We start from the raw sequence: 23,426 nt of genomic DNA, 5'->3' as shown, positions 1-23,426 counted from the left end.
GTGGACCAAGCCAGTATCAGAAGGGAATGGTGGAAGGCACAAAGGCACGCGTGACGACACTTAAACTTAGCCAGCTCACTCACTGACACCTCCAGCTCCAGCGCGTGGGCATTCCCTTACAGCGAGCGCTGGCCCCCACTGACCAGTCACCAACGCTCAACTGCAGAACGACAAACCACCCACTAACGGAATGCTCGGTAGCCGCTGAAGAAGAGAGCCCGCGGACCCCCATCGGATCTCCTTAGACCATCCATGGCACCCATGGACGAAGCTAATAAAACAACCCCCGGCGTAGCGTCTCATGCCCAAAAAAGAAGAGAGTCAAAAGAAGCCAAGTCGACTCCATGATCCCTGTCGCTGACACGCCCGGTGGATGTGAACGTTGTTGGAAGCGCTGCGATTGGCAGCTTAGAACACTCTCTGCCCAGGTCTGGCTTGCTGCGACCACTACCAGAGGCGTTTCTGGTTGCGCGTACAACTCATCTATGCCATGCCATGCCATGCTATGCCGTCCACGAGATGCGTTGAAACGAGGCATCTTTTATCGCAAGCAAGAGGCTCAGCTGCTGCATCAAAAGTGGTGGGCTGTGCCTACGTTGTTTACTCGGGCATTTACATACGGTACTTGGGCCTGTCTGTCTGTGCTCGATTCCAATAATCTAGGACTTTTCCACCTACAAGTCAGACACACGGCAAGGCGCATATCTTCTGACATCTCATCTCAGTTCCCGACGGCCGTCTCTTGAAAAGTCTACGTAATTGGCGGCACAGCATCGTCATGACAATGAGAAAACAGAAAGAAAAAGAATTCAAAACCTCACGAGAAAAGAGAAAAGAAGAAGCAACGTGACACAAGACCCCAACTTGAAGCTTCAGCGCCATGACGGCATCACTAAAATCCTGGCCGGCTACAGGGTACGCACTACGAATTTAGGTACTGGAGGAAAAAGCAAAAAACATGACCAAAGTGCCTACTGAGATGTCATGGCGCATCCTCCAGAAAAGACAGGGACAACGTTCATACCGAGCGGGCACCATGGGGAGGGCGGATCTGATCCGACACGAGAAGCGCAAACGAATTCCAAACCAGGCAATTCAATTCGTCTATCAGCACTCAAAGTTACAGTACAGCACAACAAGCGCGGTGTGGAAAACATGTCATGCGCTAACCCGCTAGATTCTCTGACCGGCTGCACGCTTCTGCTGTCAGTTCCCGGAGAGGACATGGACAGAATCAAAGTTTGTCTGTCTGTCTGTGTTGGCGTTGGCTCTTGTTCTGTTTTAGCTCGTTTGAAGATATTCCCGACGAGGGAGGTAATGTAAGTTTGATGAACATTACACGAAACGTGATGCCCATGAGATGAAGTTGCTATTTTCAGCCATGAGAAACACACAGACAGGAGATTAATGAGATTATCTCGTAGGCGAGATCATCATCTCGATTTACGGTATTGCGCAGAAGCTAATTCCAACAGCCGGCTGGCAGCGGCGGGACGCTGATCACCAATCTTTCCCTGCTTCTCAAACTGGGCGTTTTCACCAGGAACAATAATGTGCCGCCGACGTACGTGTTAACAAAACCTCAGCTGAGAAATTATAAATAAAAAATACCCTTGATCTGACAAAAACATGGGGTTGAAGATAGAAAATGTTACCGATTTCTTCAGATCCTCAGGGGTCCTTTCAATCGTGACGACGATATTCCTGATATGATTTATTTTCATCGTTTCTACAACTGAGCTCTCACAAAAAGGATGCCATCACCAGCGATGTTCCAAACGGGCTTGGTTTCATTCTCTCCAACGGGTAGAAGAATCCCTGTCGGAATAAGCCCACACTCCATCTCCTTTCGCAACCCACCACTTTACGCAAAACGAGGCAATCAATCGCTGAGACGGGGCACTCATCGATTGGCTGTCGAGCGTGGCCAGGCACACCCACTACCCATCTCGATTGGCTCCCGCGGTCGCATAGAGTGAGGCGGACGGACGGCGCCATCCATCCACCATCCACCGGGTTTGCTAACGTTGGACCGTACTGTACCGGACGGGTTAGAGATAATCCTCTTTCCCGCAGACCAGATCAAGGGACACCCTCTCTTTGGGTTTGGTGCGGTTTTACGTCTTCTGCCTCTGAGACTCTGACTACCAAATAACCTCAATGCAACATACCAGGTGCCCTTGCTCCGGCGATGATGATGATCTTCTTCGGATGCTAACACCACCGCAGTCTAGACCTAATGATCTTCATCACCCAGCATCTGAGAAGTTAGCTGCTGTCTCCCTTGGGTTGGGAAATCGCCCGAGCATTGTGTGTCATGCAGGTAGGCAGGCATTCTGACTCTTCTAACTCGAACCTCAAAACCTTGGCGCTATCTACATGAAAAGGGAACCATTGCAATTGGTGCTCGTCCATAAGTTCCCGTGCTATACACAGTCTGGAACCCATCACGAAATTTGTATCTGCACGGAACCGTCTTCCGGCTTCAATAGCCCCATGCCATAGTCTCAACCTTCGTAGCATTTTCTCCGAGATAGCTTCAGAACCTTCAGCCATCCACTAACTAAAATGTCTTTGCTCAGTTGTTTTCCTTGCGTTGATCATGCAGGCTCAGCCCCCGTCTCAACTTGAAATTTCGTAGATCATTGATGGAAACGTTCCATTGATAGCTTCATGGCCGTGTGAGCGAAAGCGCACGTGCAACACAATGTCCCCATCTCAGACTCATTTGATGCGTTGGCACTTTCTTGTTGATCTGACACGCATGCGCCGTGCACGTGCGAGTTCATGTGCAATCTCACGTTATTCGAGTCAATGTGCGAGATGAAGAGGCTGAAAATGCAGTTTAGATACTAGGTAACAACAATTTCCATTGCCATTGCAGGCACTTCGCTAATACATATCAGCACGGAACCTGGTTAATGACCTTGCTAAACTCAATTTCCTCGGTCTAACGGTTATAGAGAGTTCAATAGCGTGTGATAAGAATTCATTCCCGAGTCTACATTGTGATTATACTCAAATCCCGACCGGCATTGGATCTTTTGTTTCAACTACCCTGCATACTAACTTACAAATTCATAGCCCGCATACTGCGCGTACCTAATGCCAAAGCGTTGATACTACTAACCCGAAATACCAGGTCAATGGCATTATACCAGGAGTTCCCATGCTTGAGACATTCATTCAACATCATACCTGTCCCTAGGCGCATGAGTAAGGCCGACTAAACAAGCGTATACTAGGGCTGATACATTGCGACGAACCGTTCTCCATACTACTACGCAAACTCCTGCCGGTAGTCGTCAGTTTGCGAGCCAACTCAACTCGGCACTCAAGCGAGACATAAGACTGGGATCTTCAACAGACCAAAGCTCAATATCATGCCATGATGAACATTCAGCGCTATTCCACAGTGAAACTCGACGTCAGAAGAGACTAGATATGAGGAGCGGCAATTTCTCCTCGCTGGGTATTCGCTGTCAAAGCGGTGCTCTAGCGGTCCGACAACTCACAGATCGAGAGATGAATCTCGTGAATCTCGTGGAGAAGCAAGACCCTTGAGTACCTAGATTCCCACCGTTTGAGGCTTTGAGCTAGCAGGCCCTGGAGGAAAGAATTTCCACTCGACACGTGTTCGAGTCACGGGAGTTTCTCCTGAATGCCGGTTCTGCTCCGAAGCGAGGATGTTCCCAGGAGAGGCACGTGTTGATGAGTCTGTGGTGTTGATCATTGATGGCATTGCGATGCCACCCTTGAGAATTCGTAAGGCTCAAGATTGCATCTTGGATAAGGTTAGATTGTAATTCGAGGAATTATTAGTCTGTAGTTAGACCAAACTATACTGCTTGGTAGGCACATCAAGTCATCAACAGAGTCTGATGAAGCTTTATGGGTTGCTGTAACGTAACAATGAAGCTCGACTGATGTTTATGCTTGTGCTTCTGCACCGGTTGGAAATTGCACCTCCATCGTCTCACCGTCTCATTGACATTGACAGTAATTTTGTAATGTAATTCTCAGGAGACGAAGAGAAATGAGCTGTGATGTAATTGTCAACCGCTGTCATCAACGGAGATATTAGTAATAGTTTCAAAACACAAACAAGCACTGAACTCATTCTCGCGGCGTCACCGATACTCGGCCCCTCTTCGTCTCCTGAGCTCCGGAGTTTTCAGACCGTGACAATGTCCCTGCTTCACCGTATCCGGAAGAAAGTTGTCGGAGAACAACTGGATCCTCCCCGTCCGCGGTCTCTCTCACCATTATCTGATACCGGTAAAATATCGGCTTAGTCATGACAGACCTGGGCTAAACTCCACAGCTCGGCTCATCATGACACCTCTCCCACTAACGCTTGGCAACCAGTAGAGCGGCATTGCTGTTACTGCTCTGACGCTTCATTTTCTGCGCTGGCACCTTTTGAGCTCTATGTGAGCTATCGCCGGCAAATCACGGCATAATGCGCCGCTTCAATTTATTCTTGCTGGCGACGGTCCAGCTTGCTGGAGCTCGTTCCCCGGGTTTCAGCATCCACGAGGACTTGTTGACGTACCCTCAGGTAAGCTACCCCTCGTCGACTACCTTGTATTGAAGCTCAACGTTTGGCAGTTTGAAGTAGTCTTTGATAGTCAATACATTTCCGAAAAAGATGCACATTCATTGCTCGATAGCCAACATCCTACTTACTCTGCCGACTTTGCGCAATCAACACTTGATCAAGCTCGGGAAGCTGACGAGCGCGACAATGAACCCGACAACCAGGGCCAAAATGGCCCGTCGCATACATACGAACTTATGAAACTACCTCCCCACGAATACCTCTGCTCTATTCCTATTATACAACCCCCCGAACCCGAAAACAAGACAGCAAATGAGCTGGCCAAGGCCGAAGAAGCACGCGAACTTACCCGCGCGACAGCAAGCGGATGGGAGCTTCTTTCGCAACTTGAAGATTCCTGTCTATACTTTATGTCAGGATGGTGGAGCTACAGTTTCTGCAACAACAAGGAGATCGTCCAGTTCCACGCCCTCCCATCTATACCAAATGGCCAGCCTCCCAAGCGCGACCCCAATACCATGGACTTTACGCTTGGTAAGGTCCCCGCGATTCCCGCCAACGCTGCGCATCAGGCAAAGTTGAACGGCATCGATAACCCACCGCCGGCGGAGCTACAGGTTAAGGGAGATCAACGATATCTGGTGCAGAGGCTAGAAGGTGGAACGATCTGCGATTTGACCGGTAGGGAACGGACAATCGAGGTCCAGTATCATTGTGTGCCTGGCATGAAGACTGACAGGATCGGATGGATCAAGGAGGTCACGATCTGTGCTTATCTCATGGTGGTCAACACACCGCGTCTCTGCAACGACGTTGCTTTCCTGCCTCCCGAGGAGACTAGAGCGAACCCCATTTCGTGCAAGCTCATCGTCGGGGAGAATGACCAGACTCCTTTACTGGACCAGGCAATACCCGTGGAGGAAGCTGAGGCGGCGCAGGAGCCCCTGAAACAAGAGGGCGAAGAGGCAAAACCCGAAGAGGCGAAGCCGCAAGATGCAGCAAAGGAGCCCGTTAACATCGGTGGTGTCATCGTAGGAGCCCGCAATGTCCTCTCCGGCGCCGACGAAGCAGGCAAACCACCCGCCAAGCTGTCTCCTCCACGAAGCTACTTCTCCAACACCGACACCGACGGCGAGCGCTTTATCGAAGTCGTCGCCTCTGGTAAGAGCAAAGAAGATGGCGCTGAAGTAAAGCTTCTCAGCACCGAAGAGCTAGAGCGCCTCGACCTCAAGCCCTCCACAGTGAAGGACATGACAGAGCGCATGAAGAAGCTCGCAGGAAAATACGGGTGGAAACTCGAGCTCGTGGAGCTCCCTGGTGGCGAGAAGGAGTTGAGGGGGTATATAGACGCAGATGAGGATGAGCTCGCGAAGAACAAGGCCAAGTTGAAGAAGGAGAAAGAAGCGCTGGATAAGGCCAAGACTGAGAAGAAGAAGGCTGGAAAGGACAGTGGGGAGGAGACGGAGGGGAGTCAGGAGGAGTTCTTTAAGAAGAAGGATGAATTGTAAGATGATGATTAGAAAGATACACGGCGTTTTGGGAGATGATTTGTTGTCTCAAGCCTCTATAAGCGTTACAAACTTTGCTTTGTCCAGTTCTGACTGGAGTTTGATGTGATATACTTGCTGAACCGTTGATGCCTTCGATTTAGAGACGTCTGGCCAACCATTTTGATGCTACATATCATGTGAACGTGGCAGTTATGTGATGGATGTGCCTGATATTTATTGGGACAAATTCATGATTATGCTGAAGACGGACAATTCTACTTCGGGGTAACTTAGTACTGAGAAGATGCGTCTTCTCTAGGTACAGATGAGAAAAATGCTACTCTAAATCGTGTCAAATAAATCAGACCAAGACAGTGTTGATCTGGTCTGGGATTTGTTGCATCCAATGGCACCTTGAGATTACTTGTTGAAGCATCTAAAGCTGCCTGAGTGATCGATCTTAGGTTCGCTGTGTGGACTCCATCAACTCCTTAAGTTATCGTCCTTTCGGATTCACTACGCGTTTGTACCTCGATGGAAGAGTTGAGAGTTACCCTCAAGACAGAAATGCATACTTGAAGCAAGGCGATCACCATCTACTGCCTTTAAGGCGTGTTCTATCCGGATCGTTAACCACCTGCAACTTTACGCACTCCATTCATGTCCATGTCAACTGCAGTCAGCCAGCACAAAGAACCGAATGCTCGAGTCAATATCATTCTGGCCCACGGCCGTATGTAAAGGAAGCAAAAGACAAGAGTGAGGAAGGGAATTTCCCTTGTTGCTGTATGCTATGCGCAAGTAACATCTTGCCTAGATGGAAGAATACTTTGCTTTTGCATACTCCTAGATTACAAACACTGCTCTCAGTCGGCTCTTGCAAGAGAGACTCTTCAATCTTGAGGGCCTCTATGCTACCGTCGCTCACAATCTTCTGCAAGCGCATTCGCGCCCATCGATTTCGAAGACACTGCTATGCTGTGATTGAGAATTCATCACATCCAATGCTCTTCACACCCTCAATTTCCTATGCGCCCTGCGCCCTCCGTGACAAAGGACCCGAATGTCTACGTCAAGTCCCGTGAGTGATTGTGATAAGTGTGATGATCCCCGCTCAGCCCCCAAGAGCGAACTACCGTGTTTGAGATAAACGAGAGGCGTGGGACAATGTCTCGGTAGTCTTAGACAAAGTGATCAGAGGCCTCTTGGTTCATCATTCTTGACTGCGTATTCAGATTGGGTACGATACGACTAAGTCTAGAGGTGACAAGTACATGATCGCCCATAAATCCGTACAACTTCCGCAAGGCACGGCAAGTTGCCGGGAGGCAATATAACTAAGATCCCACTTCTACGAAGTCAAAAGAATTGTCATGGTGACGACGATGCTTGCGGCCGGGTATTTGCAGTCAGCTGGACACACAATTGCGTGGCAAGGGATATGGAATGCCACCGTCATATAAGTCTGGCGCCATGTCGTTGAACAAAGAGTAGTCTATGGATGGTCAGTTATTTAGTTCATGGCTGAACATCTTGGGTGTAGTTTGCGGTCTAGATCTGCTGTAAGGTACAGGGCGAGACACGATGGGCCAGACCAGGAATACGTTAGCCGCGATAGACCGCTTGGAAAATGTTTGCTCTTAATTGCACCACTCGCTGCTCAAGATTGTACGATTGAGTTGCAGCCAGCCAACAGGCGGTATGCAGACCTCAGCCGTTAAGCCAGGGTTCCACTTGGCGCAGACATAAACGAAAAGACCACGGTTTAGAAGAACTCTCTCGAGATCCCAGACTTTTCGTCTGTTGCATGCGGTTGATACTCTGAAGTCTGAGCGTCTCAAGTCTCACGGCAACAGCGGGAATGGCTTGAGTGAGACGGTCTGCGTTAATCGGAGCAAGAAATTTGTCTAGATCCTGAACTAATTCCGTCAAAGGTTTAATTCAAGGCCACAACTTTGAGTTTGGAGGGGCAAGCTTGGGTCGCGACGGGACGGAGTTTTTCTTTGAAGCCTGAAGCTAGCAAACATTCTAGGCGGACCGATGCATACGGATCGAAGACGGCTTCAAGACGGCTTGTTTCATGGTGCAAGATTTCTCCTCTGGTGGGTTCTTCGCAAGAGATAACACGAGATGGATCTTAACAATTGGGTGATATAGTTCTTGTGAGTGATACTTGATGCGGGTAAGACGAATAACCCTTGAGGGGGCTCAGTAGATGCTGGTTCCATGGCTGATGTCTAGGACAACATGAAACAAACATATTGGAGGGATTAATTAACTAATGAGTGAACCGTTTGCTCCCTGCTGCATGTTTGTTCTCTCTTATCAAGCCACATCCGATAACCTTGATCGTTTAAGGAAAAACGTCCTCCCACAAAAGCAAAGCAATTGGTCACATGAATTCTCAGTCACAATCACAGCAGACGAAGGAAGCGCCTAAAGAGAAAAGAAGAAAAGTGACGACATGGGTGAGTTACCCCCCTGCTCGGAGCACGGCCCGCCCGCCGGGACCCGGGGGTCCATGCTCCCCAGGCCGGTGGAACTGCTTATGATTGGTGAGGGGGGAAGTGCTGGAGGTGATGGAGAGGTTGTTAGTGGTGTGAGAGTTCTAAAGTGGTTGGCTCTGAATAAGATTGAGAGCGAATCTGACATTGACATTCAAGGTTGACAACGACGATTGATTGATTCAATGGCATGAGAGAGAGATGAATGTCGAGATTAGATGCCATTTTTGCTCTGGTAACCATCTTGTAAATAAACAAACAGCACAGGCCAGAACCGGGCTCTAGATTGGTTCACGCCGTGAAGAATGCAATGTCGATTAAAAACAGGGCTCCCGTCGTAAGCATTTCAGTCCTGTCCCCCACTCTTCAGCCGGTAATACCGTAAACGATCCCTGGCCATCGCGCTCTGTGTCTTATAACACACGTCGACACGTAAAAAACACGTCCAAGGATCTGTAAATTGAGACGCGCCCTATCACTGCCACTGTAACTCAACTCGGCAGAAGTGAATCTAGCGTTTTATGTCAAAGGCTAGCTCGCAATACCACCCAAGACGTCCCGGCACTAACACGCTAATTCTGGTGCCTGACTTTTTGCTATGGCGCTAATGCGGGGGGTACCCTTAGGCCCAACTCTCTCAGCGGGTGGTGTCCACTGTGCCATTGCCTGGAATGGATGAATCGATTTGGCTGAGCAGACGGAAGCAAAAAAGTTGGAGGGTTGCCAAATAAGACCATTCTCAGACATACCCTTACACAGAACAATTTCTCTCCTGTTTGCTCCTCTTCGTGATCTTCACAACGTCCACGTCTTGTCTTTTTCTTTTCACCCTTGCTTGTAAACCTAGAAATCGCGAGATTGGATCGACGTCTACTCCGTGCGTTATCTTTGACCCTTACGCATTACGTGCCCTTCTCCCTTGCATCGACAACCTCCTATCCCTTGCTCCCTGCCAAGACCACGGGAAATCCGAATCAACACGAGCCCAACGATTGCCATTCTCTCCCTCTATACATTTTTACTCTCTGACCATCGACCTTGACCCTGTTTGTCCAACATCACGTCATCCAAGACGCTCTCTATCGTCTTCGGCTGTCATACCCTCCTCACGTAAACGAACCGAGATTGTACATACTCCTTTGCGACAATTGTCTTTGTTGGAAAGGCACTGAAAGCAGAGCCTGAACGTACTCTATAGGTCATCTGCAACCGACCGACCACAAGCTCGAGACAAGCTACGCCAATCATTGTTAAATCAGCATCTTACGCATCTAATTCGCTTCCTGCGACAATACCCGAAAGCTGTTGGGCACAGCCCGCGATGAAGTGAATTAAGCTTGCTCATCGTGATCTAAACCCAAGATACGCGATCAATTCGATATGCCATAGACGTCTCGAATTGTGTCCGACCGCCCTTTGTACATCTAATATTTGTTTTGCGAAACTGAGCTTGCCCTTTGAGGTTGAAGCTGGACTGTTCCTCTGCGTTTGGCTACGCTCCCTACGAACTCGATACCCAATCACTCTTGATACCTAATAACCTCACATCGTCCCACGATGGAACGACCTCCTTCGCGGTCTTCTTATGGAAGAACCGCTTCTCGATCCTCTACAAGCACAACCAATACCAGAGCTACAATGCATACCGCCCATAGCGCTTTGTCTTCGTCACAAGCTCCTGGATCTCCCAATCTTTCCCAATCGCAACACTCACACCGACTGTACCATGCGACTTGCCAAAGGCCATCCAGTACCATTCCCCGAACAACAACGCGGACGCCGCGCTTGACTCGAGAGGCTAGCAGCGAGTCAACACGGCAAACCGTCATATCATCATTGCTTCAGGAGAAACTTCAGCAATCGCGCATGGCCGAGAGCGACCGATCAACGACATGGTCGCGCAGCACTGATGTGAACTCTTCAGGCGAGTTTAGTCGGAGCCTTGGTTCTCCCATTAAGAATATGGAGGCCGATGGACATCGACCTAGTTCTGCCGCTGGAAGTGAATCCAACAAAAAGAAGGGACTGGGGGTAAAGGATATGGAACAGGTAGGGAAATGAACATGGCATACTGTTGGAGCTGGCTAACAGGAAGCAGGTCATATCGTCACTTCACAAGAAGAACTTTGACCTCAAACTAGAACTGTACCACCGCCGGGAACGACAAAAGGCATTAGAAGACAAGGTCGAAGCCCTTGAGGTGGAAAAGTCACGAGCTGAAGAGATGAACGACCACCTTTCGCAAGAGTTAGAGAAGCGCGATAAGGCAATTGAGGAGGCCGTTGCTATGATTGTGACTCTCGAAGCCAGACTTGAGCAATATACCAAAGAACGTTCCATCATCGAGCAGCTTGGAGCCGAAGGCCAATACGCCGCACCCACATTCGACCCATGCTACGAAGATCCCAGACCAGCTACTCAATCGCCGGATATTATGAAGCAATTGGGGAGTGGCAAGGCGATCAATCGCATGCCGAGTTTTCTCTCCGACCACAGCGAGACAACGGAGAATCTGCGAAATGTCTATCTCGGCACCAGGGGTAGTATTCTCAGTCTTGCGCAAGTCCCCGAAGGTTCTAATGAAGCTGATAACGGCCGTAACACAGCCCTGGGCAGCCCAAGCCTGAGCGTTTTGAGCGAGAGCTCTTTTGTCAGCGTGTATGGATCCAAAGTACACGATAGCAGCGGCATACAAGATGTCGACGAGCCCCTTGCTCTTGATGGTGCTGATAGTCTCCCGGCTAAGGCCAGTACTATCAACAGGCCAAAGACAGCCTTCGTCAATTCGCATGCCTCACCTAACAGATCAACTCGATCGAACTCTCTCTCAGCTCATCAAGCGCAGTTTGATTCGATCAATAATGTAATCGAGTACAGCTCCCCTGCGCGAAAGAGTGATCGAAGCTACGGTTCGAAGAAGGTGGAAGAACGACCTCAAGGTCGGGATAAGGATGGAGCCGATGTGTTTACTGGTCGTTCTGCTATGCCCGTCAACCACCGACGCACCAAAGAGGAGAAGCGTGAATCGCTTCGAAGAGTCATTACGGATGCTCCTGGTGGTGTCAGGTTACATGACCAAAATCTGCCACCAACACCAGACACCATTTCTACGTCTACCTTGCGACGGTTCCAGAATTCCAGCGACACATTGTCCAAGCATCCCACAATGCAACGAAGCCACGGTGCTCTTTCGGAGACATCTGAGAATGAAGGAAGCATGGGCATGCACTCGGGTGTTCAACTACAGGAACCCATGCGTGCAGTCAAGGCTTCGGCTCATATCATCGATCTGAACAACAGAGCTTACGCCGAAAACCGGGGAAGGTCTATCCAGCGCCCCCGGTCCGCTGATGAAACCACCATATCGAACCGACGAGGAAATGATTGGGATAGCGATACCGACGATTCAGACGTAGATTCCCTCGATTCGAGCCTCGATATCTGGATGCGCGAAAGCGCCAAGCCTAACAAGAACGGTGGACGAACCTCGCCTGATCTGTTCAGCTTTCCTTCGAGCGCGACTAAGGGCGGCTGGTCGATGGAAGCTATGTACGGCGCTGGAGGTGCAAGCATAGGCACCGACTCTGAAATGATTAGAAATCTGTTTCCCGTCCAGCAGGAACTGTTCTCGGCCTCACTGCCTCCACCACCTCCCAATAGACGATCGAGCCTGAATGCTCAGACAGTAGCACAGCTTAAGATCTCTAACCCGAGCCGACCACCTACCAACCCGAAAGCCTCTAAGCCAGGCCGTAAGAAGGGACATCAGAGGAGGAACAGCGACGACATTCAGATGAGAGCGGAAATGCAGGCTCAAGCACCGCCTGTCGGGGAACAGAAAAAGAACCATTATCCACCCATTTCAGGCCAGCCAGCCCAGAACAAGTTCGCAAAGTTCTTCCGCCGATCGTCAACTACTGCCCCATCCCCGGATCCAACGTCAGAGACTGGACCTACTGAACCACCAAGCAATGGACTCTCCTCAAGCGTTAATGGCGCATCAGGACTTCCACCTTGGATCAGCCGAACAGGCGTGGTGGACGAGGACCGCGACAGTGCGACACCACCACCAATCATGCGAAGCTCTCGCCACGGTCGACACACCTCGGTTGACGTGGGCGACGACTCGATCATGAGCCAGGAGCCAGGTATCCCAGGTACACCAAGGACGGACAGGGACACTTCAGAGCAAGTAGATAGCCCAAGAGCGGGAGGCAAGAGAAGGTGGTTCGGTCTTAAAAACAAACAAGGCTAGGAGATTTGGATTTATCACGGCATACAAATTGCATACACTGGATTTCTTAGCGGGGCGTCAGAATGCTCACACGCACCACAGCCGAGTGCTGGTATGATGTATCACAGGCACAACACAACCAGGCGTTGGATTTTCTTAGTCGTAACATGGGCACTGCGATTTGTTTTCTTGGGCGGATGGATTGGGTGGTTCAGGCAATGGATCAGGGGCGTATCTCGGCATTAGCTAAATCACGATAGCTTGGGAGCATCAAAGCGAGTTTAGCATAGATTGACAGAATCAATTCACATATTCAATGAAGGCGGCGCATGTCACATGTTTATGAGGAGCAAAGAGTGAGTTGACTGAACTGTATTTGATTCCGTTCCGTTTCGCCTTGCTAATACTAGCGGTTCATCATTCGTGCCTCCGTCAAAATGCCTTCGTTATGTTCGTTTGGCCGTTATAAAACCTGTGTACAAGAAGAGAAAGTCGTTGATCCGTCGTGATCTCATGAAAAGAGTGTTGGCGCTTAAACGAAAGTCCAAGTCCCCTTGCCGCGTCCAATGTCCTTGGGTCCGATGGCCTGCTCGAAGGCAGCGGGGGAGACGTCAAGGTCGGTGTCCTTGCAGGCCTCGCAGCGGCTGTACCACATGTGTTAGCAGTGTTGGTGATGCAAGAGAGGTGGGAGAAACTTACTCGACGACAGTGAGGGTCACGGTACCTGCATCGCCCTGGAGGGTGATGGTCTTGCCACAGACGTCCTGAGTGTCGTAGAGGTTGGCACCGACAGCGACGACCATGTCGTCGACGCCGTGGGTTCCAGCGCAGGCGCCCTGGCCGGGGGTGTAGAAGGTGATGTCGCCCTCGGTGCGCTTGACAGCCGGAGCTGCGAGGACGAGGGGAAGGGCGAGGAGCAAGAGCTTGGAGAACATCTTGAAAAAAGAGTGTTTGAGCTTGTGGTGTAGAGAGTGTGTGACTTGTGTTGAGGGAATGTAATGCGCTTGAAGTCTTTGGTTTGGCTGTTTAGCTTGAAGGAGTGGAAGTTGTTGATGATGAGGAAGAAGGGAAGGTCAGGAGAGGAAAAGAGAGGTCTTATATAGCTGGAGATTTGGTGGAGAGACAGTGATTCACTGCCCTCGCCTCTCTCTATTGTGTTGGTGGAGGAACAATAGCAATTTATTCACATACCGCAGCGCGCGCTGATTCATTTGCACAACTGGCAGTGATTCACTGCAGCACGCGTAGTCTACAGAGAGGTTGCGTGTATAATTGGATTGCGAGTTTCTGGGGAAGTGTTTCACTGGGTGGTTGTGGGGATGTGTCAATGTAATGTAATGCTGTGCTACGGTGTTGACGTTGACGTGTGGGGAGGGTTGTGATGAGGAGGGGATATAGAGGGAAGATGGTGATTGGGATAACAGTGCTGTGATGTGACTTGGCTTGGAATGGTGATGCCGTGATGCTGTTGTTGGTGATGGTGATGTTACTCTACTTGTGCTTCTCAGGCTGGAGGCTGAACCATTTCACATGATGGACAGAGACATTTCAGTGATACATTGAATAGAGCTGCGGATTCACGAAGCAGAGTACATGCAAGCTTCTCAATGCTCCAAAAGCTGACTGTCCAGTCCATCCTCTGCCACCGAGTCCCGGTCCGAGTTCGTAGCTACACTGCAATGAATCAAAAAGCCACTTGAACGGAGTGGTGAAAGGTAAGACTCCATTGCTTGCCTTTGCGGTAGAGTATACGATACGATTGACGCGCGGACAGGGTGACAGCAATACTCATCGACGAAGACATTATACGAAGCGAGCAAGAGGAATCTCGATAGCACCACCTTCTGGCACAACTTCCACAGCATCTGTTTACTAAAGATAGTAGAGCTTGTTGTTGGTGAGTAGAGTCGCGGTGCTGCGTTGAACAAAGGGACTTGGAGAGTTGTTCGAGCCTTATTTGCGGATTGAAATGTGGTGCGAGAAAGGACTTGATGTTGTCTGACAGATGGAGAAATGGGTCACTCAAAAAGACCCGGGGAAACGTGGGAGCGATCGACGATTGCTCAGAGGAGTGTGTGTGTCTGGATCATCTGTAAGCACACTGCTCGACTCTCGTTTTGAGATGCTGGGGATGTTGATATAACAATAGCTCATGGCTTATCACGCTTTCTATTATTGCATTCACACATCTCGTGGAGTGAGCTTCCCCTTCGTGTTAGCGGGAGACTCTAGATTGGGCCCCGGTCCCTGGCATTAGATCTTCGCACAAGAAAGCTGTGTAACACTACTGCTTACTCGCTCAGCTAATCAGATCGAGGAATTGGCAAGTTATTTTAACCACGAAAACGGGGTGCAGATGGACTCGAACAGAGTATACATGCGTGCAACAAGCATTGACAGCCCGTCGACCGGAAATGTGAATGCTCTCGGGATACCAGGAGACTCAGGACTCGTGAGAATACACTCATAAAAGAGTTACTGATAGAAGTATTCCTTATAGTGAACCTTGAACTTCTGAGTTCTCAGCCTTCCTCTGGATGCCATAATGTGAGAACTAGGGAGAGAACGTGGTCTGAGTTGTCTCGGGAGAGAAGACGGGAAGTGTTGGTGGTACAATTGCTGACATGCGTGGCTGTGCTACACGAAACTGGGGTTGGTGTCACTGTATTGGAGGGCCTCAGGGGATGATCGGAACATCGCGATATGCGTTGTTTGTTTCGTTTTGCGGAAACAGAGAGCTCGAGACATGCTATCGCAGTATGATACAAGCGATTGTAGTCTAGAGTTGACAGAGCAAGCTTTCGACGGTGAGGTTTGTATGCTTCCGAAGGGAGACTGACATATATTTGGTGGTGTAGAATGCCAGTCGCAACACTTCAGACCCTTTCGAGTCGTTAGGGGAAAACGTGTACTTGAAACATACCAACCCCGGCGCTGAGCTGAGTTCAGCTGTTGATCAACTCCTTGCAATCATATCCCGTTATGCATGGATCATTTCCGTTTCCACCTCGTAAAGAAGCAGCCTCAATATGCTCAGACCAGGCAAAACGGCTGAGAATGAGACATCTCGTGTTCGCAACAACGGCCAACGGCCCAAAACTCCAAGCTTATAAGACCCTCGACCTCCCTATAGAACATAACTCCAAGGCAGAGCTCATCAGCTTCATCCTATCGCTATGATGGTGTCTTTTCTCCTCGTCTGCATCCACGCAGCTCTTGCTCTTGCAGCTTCCACTTCACCTGCCAACACCTCAACTGCTCTGAACAACTGTCTCGCCTCCAAGAAAGTCCCCTACATCCGCCCCAACTCAGCCCAATGGACTCAAGAAGTCAGACCCTACAACCTTCGTCTGGCCTATACTCCCGCTGCAATTGCCCTCCCTACCACTGCTGACCATGTCCAAGATGCCGTCAAGTGCGGTAATCAGTACCAGGTACGAGTCAGCGCCAAGGGTGGCGGCCATAGCTATGGTTCCTTCGGCTATGGAGGTGAGAATGGCCACCTCGTCATCGTCATGGATTCCATGGACCAGGTTACACTGAACAAGTACATGAGCTGTAATATCCAGGCTGGTGCTCGGCTTGGACATGTTGCCTCGGAGTTGTATAAGTTTGGCCAGAGAGCTATTCCCCACGGAAGCTGCCCAGGGTAAGAAACCCACCTTCATCTAGTACGTACGAAGACTAACAGACATAGTGTTGGCATTGCAGGTCATGCCCTTCATGGAGGTTATGGCTTTGCTTCACGAACCTATGGCCTCACACTTGACACTTTCATCGGCGCAACCGTGATTCTTGCCAACGGAACACGAACTTACGCTGCAGATGGTGAAGGCGGAGATAACCAACTCATGTGGGCTCTCCGTGGTGCAGGATCTTCTTATGGAATCGTAGTTGAGCTTGACTTCCAAACGATCAAAGCACCTGATACAGTTACGCCGTTCAACATTGAACTGGACTGGAACGAGAACCAAGCTGTCGAGGGACTTATTGCGTTTCAGAAGTTTGCTGTGAACGCACCGAAGCAGTTGAATATGCAGATCTACATTGGGCCATCGGGACAGACCATTCAGGGTGTTTACTATGGTACCAGGGCGGCATTGAATACTGCACTTAAGCCTCTTCTTGGAGATATTAAAGCACAGATTTCTGCCTCGAGCACTGGAGGTTGGATCGAGGGATTGAAGGCCTATGCCAACGGCCAGACTCTCGATCAGAGACGTCCATATGACCAGGTTAGTGTTTACGCTCATGTTCATCATGTCCAGCGCTAACAACCTCATAGCACAGCACATTCTACAGCACCAGTCTCATGACCAAAGCACTTACCCGAGCCCAAGTCAAGTCCTTCGTCAGAACTCTCTTCGACAATATTAATGACCGCGACGCTCGGCACTCATGGTACATCCTCATTGATCTCTTTGGCGGTCCCAACTCAGCCATCACAACCGCCGGTTCCGCCAACAGCGCATTCCCGCACCGCGATAAACTCCTCCTCTTCCAGTTATCTGACCACGGAAACTACGCTACTCATGCCAACAACGGCTTCACGCTGCTCAAGAGATTCAGAGAGAGTATCACCAAGACCATGGATGACTCAGATTGGGGCATGTATGCGAACTACTTGGACACTCAATTGGAGAATTTGGATGCCGTCGAGCAGTACTACGAGCTGAACTTGGGAAGGCTGAGGGAGCTCAAGAGAACGTATGACCGCAATGATATGTTTTGGAACCCGCAGGGCATTCGACCTGCAACGAGAGGCTAGGAAGACCACGGGGGTGTAGTGTAGTGGAGGAGACCGGTATTGCCGTTCTTTGTACATAGCTTCAACTTAACTTAGTCAAATAACCAGAACTGTACCGCGCTGGGCCCAGTATCAGTTGCGGATGGATGTTCTACCGTAGCAGTACTTGAGACGAGCATCGTATTGGTGATTGGTAACACCAAATCTGATACACTAGAGGCTATTCTATACAAATAGCGCCCATACCTGAGCCTCGACCGTTATATAGACTTCTAGGGATATTCTAGGGGAATTTCGAATGGTCTCTCACCAATGTCTTCGCATTCAACGCACGTAGGACAACTCCCTCCACACCAATGGTCTAACTTAGATCATCTCTACATATCCCAGTGTGGTTCAACATCAAGAAACGCATAGGACCAAGAATTCAAGGCCTATTTTATCGAGAAGATACTCCAGAGCCAGAAGCGTCACCAACGTTCTGCGATCTTCGAAGCGAATCACGAAACACCTTCAGCGCATGCAACTCGGCGGCCCTACACCTTCTGAAAGGGGCCCCCGATCTTACTAACGAAAGGGTGTGATACGCTTGTCGTGATCGTTCTCGTGTCCCAGGGATCATCGCCCTATTTCGACCTGAAGAACTGATTCATAATAGAGGAGGGGCCTACTAGACAGATATCGCTCGTAATCAGGCAGGAGAATAATACCACCTAGTAGAAAAGAGTGAAGTCAGGACATTGTAAGAGGTGAAGACAGCGACGAAGGTAGGACTCACAAGTTATCCACGTTTCTTCTAGAACTTGAGAGAGTTATATTGTTTACCAAAGTTAAGTTTAAAGTCCATTGTGTTATATTCAGGTGAGATAGGGCTGCTTACGAGTGGCAAGACAAACACCCTGGCTTTCGTCCGGCGAACTTCCATTTCTGTCGTGTGTGATCTCCCAGACCAACCCACAGGGATTCTACCTCGATGTCTTAAATGTTACTTTTGTTACTGTTATGGAGATCGCGATGTATATGTCGAGTTAGTCGCTCGATACCAAATGTCTATTGCGCCGACCTTAGGAGACTTACTGCACACCTTTAAACTACCAACCAATACGCTATTCCTCAGTCTGCCCAGGGTCCCAGAGCAACGAATTTGGGGTATACTGTCTTTGGCTCAAAAAACCCGGCTTCAAATCCAGACTATACATTGGATCAGGAGCATGCATCGGCCTACAGTTTGTCCAGCCGTTGCTTCGATCGAGGTCTACGAGGATTGGTACTTTGCACTCACGTCAAGGCATTTATATCTTGAAAGCCACATTACAATGTATGAACGCATGCTGTTTGAATTGTTTTGTGTCGGGCCAAGACATCTCCAATCATCAAATTCACCACATCATGTCAAAAACCAAACTTCAGTCATTCCACGTCTTCTATTACACATCTATCATAAACAAGTACACATAATTCATCTCGTATATATACATCTAATTATTTTCAATCATCGTCTTCAACTCGGCAAACTTGACTGGCTTGGGTAAAAACAAGTCCACGCCCGCCGACATGGCATCTAGCCTCGCATCCGCACTCGCCAGCCCCGTCAGCGCAAACACCGTCGTCTTCGGAACCTTGTACTCGGCCTCGAGCTTGCGGATTCTCTTTGTAGCCTCGACGCCGTTCATGACGGGCATGCTTATGTCCATTAGGATATAGTCGAAGTGCTTCTTGACGGGTGTTCCCTGCTCTGCGTCGCCGATTGTCGACTTTTTAAACGTATCGACGGCCTCTTCTCCGTTCTCGGCTTCCTCGTAGGAGAAGCCGCACTTCTTCATGAACATTGTTAGGAGGTTGAGGTTGATCTTGTTGTCGTCGACGAGCAGGACGTGTGCCTTGCCTGGCATCTCTGGCATCTTTTGTTTTCGTGTATTTTGCGAAGACTTATTGTTCACCTCCTTCCTGAACTCTTCATTACTCTCCTTCTTTTCGTTGTTCTGGCCATTATTCCGACTGTCGTTTTTGGAGCGGCTCTGTTCTTCCTTTCCTCGTGGTAAAGGTGACGTAGTAGTCTCAGCCCAACCGGGTTTATTGTCTTTGTTTTGACGCAATTTCGAGTTCATCTGTTCTGTTGCGTCCTCTCTGTCCGGAGTGTTCTGCTCGCTTGACTGTTTGCCATCTGTCTGCGCACTCTGGATCAGATTTCTGTTGTTATCGTCCTTTCTGACCTCTCCAATCCTGTTCAAGCACCGGCTGAATACTTGGGCTAGCTTTCTAGGGCCACATCTGAGTACATGTTAGCATCCATATAGCGTTGCGCGAGACCATGACTTACGGTTGTGGAATGACTTCAACCACATCTGACAATCTGGCTAAAGCCTTAGTCTGCGCTCTTGATATCTTTGCCGCTTCCTCTTCATTCAGACTGATGATGATGATGGGCGCTTTCTTATTGCGGCCTCCGTCTATCGCAGTCTCTTCGAAGCGCTTTTCAAGAGCCTTTGCGGATGGGGGTTCACAATAGAGATAGAAATCAGCATCGGGTACATCCGTATCTACCTCTCTGGTAGCCTTTATGTTGAACCAACTTGAGAAGATTTCTATCAAGGCTTCGTTGCGCACCTCGACTTGTTTAGTAATGGTTTTCGAGTGAAAGTCCTCGCTTGCTTCTAGGAGCACCAAAGACATTCCCCGAAGTTGTTTGACCATGGAAGTCATAGGCTCTTCCGGCTTGGGGTTCTCTTTAGAAACCGGCTCGAGACGGAGTCGGACTTCAATCTCAGTACCCTTATCCTGTTCCGACTTGACCTCGAGTGTTCCTCCGAGTGAATCCACAATCTGTTTGACAATGCTCAAGCCCAGACCGGTGCCAGGTTGGAATGAATCTTCCTGGCTAAAAGGAACAAAGAGACGATTCTCTTGGAAGTCCTCCGACATTCCTTTTCCGGTATCCGTGACTCGGATCAAGACATCTATTCTAGAGTCGTCGCTGATCTCTTGCGCCCGTACCGAGACAAGCACGAAGCCCAATGCTGTGTACTTGAGCGCGTTACCGAACAGATTCATGACAATCCTTCGAAGGGCGCCAGGCTGTGTCTTGACCATCCATGATGCCCTCGGGCTAATATCCAGAAGGATTGATACAGGATGATCGTTTCCTGGTTCTGGGGCTCCTTGGCTATCCTTGCCGCTCAATATTGCATCGTCTTGTTGCCTCCTGGGTAGCCTTTTGAAGTTGTGGCCAGTTGCCACGGCGTCGACAACTTCCTCGACAAGGATGGAGAGGTCTACCGCAGCCGTCATATTTAGACTCTCCATGGAATCTGAAGAGAGACTAATGACCTTGTTGTGCTTTGCGCCTTTTCTCAAATGTCCGCTACCGAGATTGTTTATCTTGCTGAAGTCAAGCACGTGGTTCAAGGTATCGAGAAGTGTCTTGCCACAAGTCGCGATCGAGTTGACGAGGCCGGCTTCGTACGAGTCGGTCACTGCGTCTTTGAGGAACTCAGCAGCGCCCAAGATGCCATGTAGAGGACTTCGTAACTCGTGACTCATGCTGGCGATGAAGGTAGTCTTTGCTGCTTCGTTCTTTCGTGTGTTTATTCGTCCGACTTGACTGGTGATGCTGTTGCCGAAAGCTCGTAGGTAGGAAAGGTCCTTATCCAAGTTCATCATACGACCCGGCACTGACGTCCAAAGAAAACACCCACCAACAAGTTTATCTTCGACGTAGTCAAACAATGGCAAGAAGACAACGGCTTTTGCCCCAGGTATCTTCTTAAGGAGTTCTTTGTGGTCAATCTTTTCTTTGCGTCGCTTGCTTTTCCCTCCGGCGGGTGTAGGGCTACCATCGCTCGCACTATCGTCATCAGACGAAAGACCGGCTCCTTCATCTGTAAAAGTAAAAGTTTTTCCTTTGGGAAAGAGTGAAAAGTATTTCTCGAGAGTTCCAACAGAGAAGGATGGGCCTTGCTCGAGGTCCAAGGGTTTGCCCTTGTCTGCTAAAGAGTAAGCAAGAAGCTTGCAAGGTCTTGACAGCGGTGATGTCTCGGAGTCGGAGCTCTCTGTGCTGAACGTATCGGGCTCTGCAGCGATTTGCGTCGTCGGTCCGTCAGCGTTCATGGCACCAGCACGTTCTATCTGTACTGCCCGGGTGAGGTGTTGAACGTTGGAGGCTGTGGCGCCGAAGAGCACAACTCCATCAGCGAGGATCGCAGATCGTAGGTTATCGGCCGCTCGATGGTACATTCTCGATAAACCGTCCGTCTGTGGCTTGTGCTTGCGAGGCGGCGACGTAGCTACCTGAGATCGTTGATTGGAGTCAGGATCGACTTTGCGCATGGTCTTGTGCAAAGAAGAGCGTCTCGTCGCCGTTATAGTCATGCCTGGGGGACGTTTGATCGAGGGTCTCTGAGGTTGATCCTCCTTGGACAACATAGGGTCGTCACTTGAGCAGCCTTCGATGAAGGTCGCCAGTCCGCGAACGATGCGTTCACCTTTGAACCTGTCAACACGGTCGCGTGCCCATTCTAAATGCTCAGTGATAGCTTGTGCAATACTCTGCATAAACTTCACATCCTCGATCGATAGTCCATCGCGCGGTTGCTCGTCTGAAACAGCATACGCTCCGATCTTGTATCCTTTTCGTGAGAAGATAGGTACGCCAGCGTAGAAGCGCACACCTGGTTCGGATTGGACATATACGCGCGATTTGAAGCGGTCGTCGAGGCGACAGTCGGGAACGATAAGGCCAGAGGCCGTGTATGTTTGGCCATCGGGATCACGACCGGTGCATGTATTGTGTAGGCAGTGCTCGCAAACGGCTTCTGGGCGGGAGAGAATCGAAGTTCCCACTGCAAGTAATTAGCCATGAACATAAGGAAGGAGCTGTGTTTGTCTCAACTATAGAGATCGTCCAACCTACACCACAAATCACTGTTATATTCGGCTATTTTGGAGTCTTTCTTGCCGTCGGTCTTTTTCGCACCCTGTTCTTCTTCGAGTGACCCCAATCGCAGATTTCGCGTGGCTTCAGCGAGGATGTATTGATGAGAAGAATCGATGAGCGAGACCATGCAGCGCTTCACATTGAGACGAAAGACAGCGAGTTGCGCAAAGGCCGAGAGCGCTTTGTCGGAGGAGGGCTGAGGCGTGTGTGCGTCATTGATCTGAGATGGCGCGCTGATGCTGTCGACGCTTCTAGCGACCTTGAGAGAAGAGCCTTGCGCTATCTGCCAGCTCTGGAAGTAACCCTGCACCTCGCGTTCGCGTTGCAGCTCTGCAGAGCTCGACATTGTATCGTGGTATGAGAAGTCATGTCATGTCATGTCTTAGGTTGGCTTATTCGTGGGGATGATGCTGGAGGGCGGACAGGGACTGGAGGTAGGTGGTAGCCGCAAAATTTGGGTGGTCCCCTCTGTGTCCCTCGTGCTCATTGCGTCATAGTTGCCTCCAACGTCACCTGGAAACGGTCCGTGAACTGGGGGATCTAGGTCCTTTCTAGAATAGGTAGTTACGTAGCCCCAGAAATCGAGAATTCGTCTTCTTGTTGGCCACTCTCTTTCATCTGGACCCGAAAATGAGGTCACGCCAGGCACCGTCGCCAAAATAACAAGGTTAGAGATCGATTAGCGGTGACCAAGAGATTTCCGAATGTGATTCGGCCATTTTGTCTTTCCCACAAAGTTCCAAGTCCCACGTGCTAAACTGTGTCTGTCTCGATTGAGCTTTTCCCCGTTTGTTCAATTCATGCATTCCTGGCCGAGTCAAGCTTTGCCAAGAGACAGGCTGGCTGGTTGCGGGGAAGAAGCCTTATTATCTATGAGAATACGGTTAGACACTCAATCTCCAATGTCGTGGGAAATGCCTTGGGAATAATGGCATCGGCAAAGTTTAGACCCGGTCG

General features: G+C 49.8%; 5 protein-coding genes across 5 annotated transcripts; 3 read left to right on the top strand and 2 right to left on the bottom strand.

Moving 5' to 3' along the window:
* Window positions 1-4,462: 4,462 nt before the first annotated feature.
* On the top strand, window positions 4,463-6,069 carry FSUBG_4375 (OS-9-like protein; the record flags this gene model as incomplete). Its single annotated transcript, XM_036682357.1, has 2 exons — window positions 4,463-4,561; window positions 4,612-6,069. The coding sequence occupies 2 exons, from the start codon at window positions 4,463-4,465 to the stop codon at window positions 6,067-6,069; spliced, it is 1,557 nt and encodes a 518-aa protein (XP_036540195.1).
* A 4,043-nt stretch (window positions 6,070-10,112) lies between these two features.
* On the top strand, window positions 10,113-12,810 carry FSUBG_4374 (uncharacterized protein; the record flags this gene model as incomplete). The annotated part of the gene is made up of 2 exons (XM_036682356.1): window positions 10,113-10,604; window positions 10,654-12,810. The coding sequence occupies 2 exons, from the start codon at window positions 10,113-10,115 to the stop codon at window positions 12,808-12,810; spliced, it is 2,649 nt and encodes an 882-aa protein (XP_036540194.1).
* Window positions 12,811-13,321: 511 nt separating this feature from the next.
* On the bottom strand, window positions 13,322-13,724 carry FSUBG_4373 (uncharacterized protein; the record flags this gene model as incomplete). Its single annotated transcript, XM_036682355.1, has 2 exons — window positions 13,322-13,433; window positions 13,489-13,724. The coding sequence occupies 2 exons, from the start codon at window positions 13,722-13,724 to the stop codon at window positions 13,322-13,324; spliced, it is 348 nt and encodes a 115-aa protein (XP_036540193.1).
* Window positions 13,725-15,965: 2,241 nt separating this feature from the next.
* FSUBG_4372 (FAD-linked oxidoreductase yvdP) lies at window positions 15,966-17,557 on the top strand (the record flags this gene model as incomplete). The annotated part of the gene is made up of 3 exons (XM_036682354.1): window positions 15,966-16,438; window positions 16,487-17,024; window positions 17,075-17,557. 3 exons carry the CDS (start codon window positions 15,966-15,968, stop codon window positions 17,555-17,557), a joined length of 1,494 nt encoding a protein of 497 aa, XP_036540192.1.
* Window positions 17,558-19,014: 1,457 nt separating this feature from the next.
* Window positions 19,015-22,815, bottom strand: FSUBG_4371 (histidine kinase; the record flags this gene model as incomplete). Its single annotated transcript, XM_036682353.1, has 3 exons — window positions 19,015-19,807; window positions 19,857-22,374; window positions 22,446-22,815. 3 exons carry the CDS (start codon window positions 22,813-22,815, stop codon window positions 19,015-19,017), a joined length of 3,681 nt encoding a protein of 1,226 aa, XP_036540191.1.
* Window positions 22,816-23,426: the final 611 nt, after the last annotated feature.

Source organism: Fusarium subglutinans, assembly GCF_013396075.1.
Source record: "Fusarium subglutinans strain NRRL 66333 chromosome Unknown NRRL66333_c0000039, whole genome shotgun sequence".
Lineage (NCBI taxonomy): Eukaryota > Fungi > Ascomycota > Sordariomycetes > Hypocreales > Nectriaceae > Fusarium > Fusarium subglutinans.
The sequence above is the reverse complement of the archived record's forward strand: the minus strand, read 5'-3'. Positions and strand labels throughout refer to the sequence as shown.